Genomic DNA, 1,726 nt, shown 5'->3' on the forward strand with positions numbered 1-1,726 from the left:
CGCGCCGCCCGGCCCGAGGTCTCCCCCGCCCCGACCCCGCTCCGCCTCACCTCTTTGGGGACGAGCTGGTTCTCCTCGCTGGGCACCATGGCCGGTGGCGCGGCGCTGAGCCCGCAGCAGGCTGAGCTGAGCGGCGGCGTCGTCGTCGTCAGCAGCGGGAGGCGGGGGGACGCCAGCGGTTCATCCTCCTTCTCCTCCTCCTCCGCCGCCCCAGCCCCAGCCGCCGAGGGCAGCGCCACAGCTCCCGCCCCCTCCGCCACCGCCAATCAATGAGGAAAATGGCCGCCGGCGCCGCTCTCGCGAGAGCCGGCCGGGCCCTGCCGCCCTCCTCCCTTTCGCCCCGACGGCTGGTGCGCAGTCGTCGGCGAAGTACGAGGAGGGGTGTCGGAGACGCAACGCGTAACCCCCGCAGGCGGCCGGGGCAGGGCAGGGCAGAGCCGAGCCGCGCCGCGCCGGCCCGTCCCGCCCAGTCGTCCCTGCCTCCCTCCTTCCCACTGCCGCACCCCGCGGTCGGGGGCCGTAAATGGCGTTCGGCTGTCGCCAGTTCCCTCTCACGTTACCCCGGCCCAGAGGACAGCGGCGGGAAACGCTGTCGGTGGGGAGGCCGGCACGGGCCTCAGGGCAGGGCAGGCCGGGCGCGGGGCGGGCCTGCCGCCGCTGTTGGTCTCCTCGCCTCAGCCGTGGCGGGGCGTCCCCTCCGCGCCGCGGTGCCCCTGGGGTTGCAGCAGGCGCGGGGAGAGAGTAGCAAGTGACTAAAAGCGAGTTGCACTAGGTACGTGGGGAGGTAGCGCGTCCGGAGGTCGTGTCCTGCAGGTACGGGAGAGAGCTCCTAAGGGCCTCCCGTGGGCGTGGGGGCCTTCAGCCGCTCGGCAGAGCGGGGCTCGGCAGCCGGGCCGGTGGTGTGCTCGGGTGCCGGGCCTCTGTCCTGAGGTAACGGGAGGCCCGGGAGCCAGCCGGCCCCTCGCACCACGGCGGCCTGCTTTGCTCCACAGCGTTTCCCTGCTCTGCTGCCTGTGAGGGGCCCTTGTCAGAGCCAAGGGGTGCAGGGGACACGGGCTGCGGTTTCAGTTTGTTTACTATCTTTTTTTGTCCCCGCGTCGGGATGTGACTTGCCTGCGCTTGGCTGTGGGGTTGGGAGAGCAGCAGCAGGAGTGGAAGAATAAGCATGGCCTGATCCCACTAACATGCGGGCCCTCTCTTTGGTGCCCAGAAGTTGTTCTTTGAAGTCATACTGCGAAGTTAAGCATGTGCTTGCTTCCCTGTAAATTTAGGGTTAATAGTTCAGTTTCAATTGAAATGCAAGACTGGTTTTGTAGTATCACTTAACTGTTGATTTTTGTCTACAACAAACTTAAATACATCTATTTTTCATGCCACCTGAGGCACACTAAAAGCCAAATAATAATCACTAGAATGACTAAAATGTGCGTTAGTAGAAAAGTAATTATACATTAATGTCTACTTCACTACAGAATAGTTTTTAAGTGAAAAATATTCTACTTAGCTAACGAAGAAGAATGGTATGTGGTAGTTGTACATTTTTGTACAACTATTCTCCTTGTTATTTTAGTGTCCTCTTGTGGAAAAATACAGAAATGAGGATACTTTTTGGGTTTGTGTCCAAGAAACTTTGTGTTTTAGGATACTTTTTGAAACCCATTGTACTGAAGGTTATTGGAAAACTGTTGGAAGATTTAGTAAAATTAAATAATCTCTTCTGCCTTTT

General features: G+C 59.6%; 1 protein-coding gene across 1 annotated transcript in view; it reads right to left on the reverse strand.

The window, feature by feature from the left end:
* Nucleotides 1-232, reverse strand: part of USP47 (ubiquitin specific peptidase 47) — a 57,474-nt gene extending 57,242 nt beyond the window's left edge. Inside the window, exon 1 of the mRNA XM_010563786.1 lies at nt 51-232. Coding sequence (XP_010562088.1) covers nt 51-89 — 39 coding nt within the window. The 5' untranslated portion in view covers nt 90-232. The remainder of the gene's footprint in view (nt 1-50) is intronic.
* Nucleotides 233-1,726: the final 1,494 nt, after the last annotated feature.

This window comes from Haliaeetus leucocephalus, unplaced genomic scaffold (genome assembly GCF_000737465.1).
Source record: "Haliaeetus leucocephalus isolate CR32 unplaced genomic scaffold, Haliaeetus_leucocephalus-4.0 Scaffold173, whole genome shotgun sequence".
Classification (NCBI taxonomy): Eukaryota; Metazoa; Chordata; class Aves; order Accipitriformes; family Accipitridae; genus Haliaeetus; species Haliaeetus leucocephalus.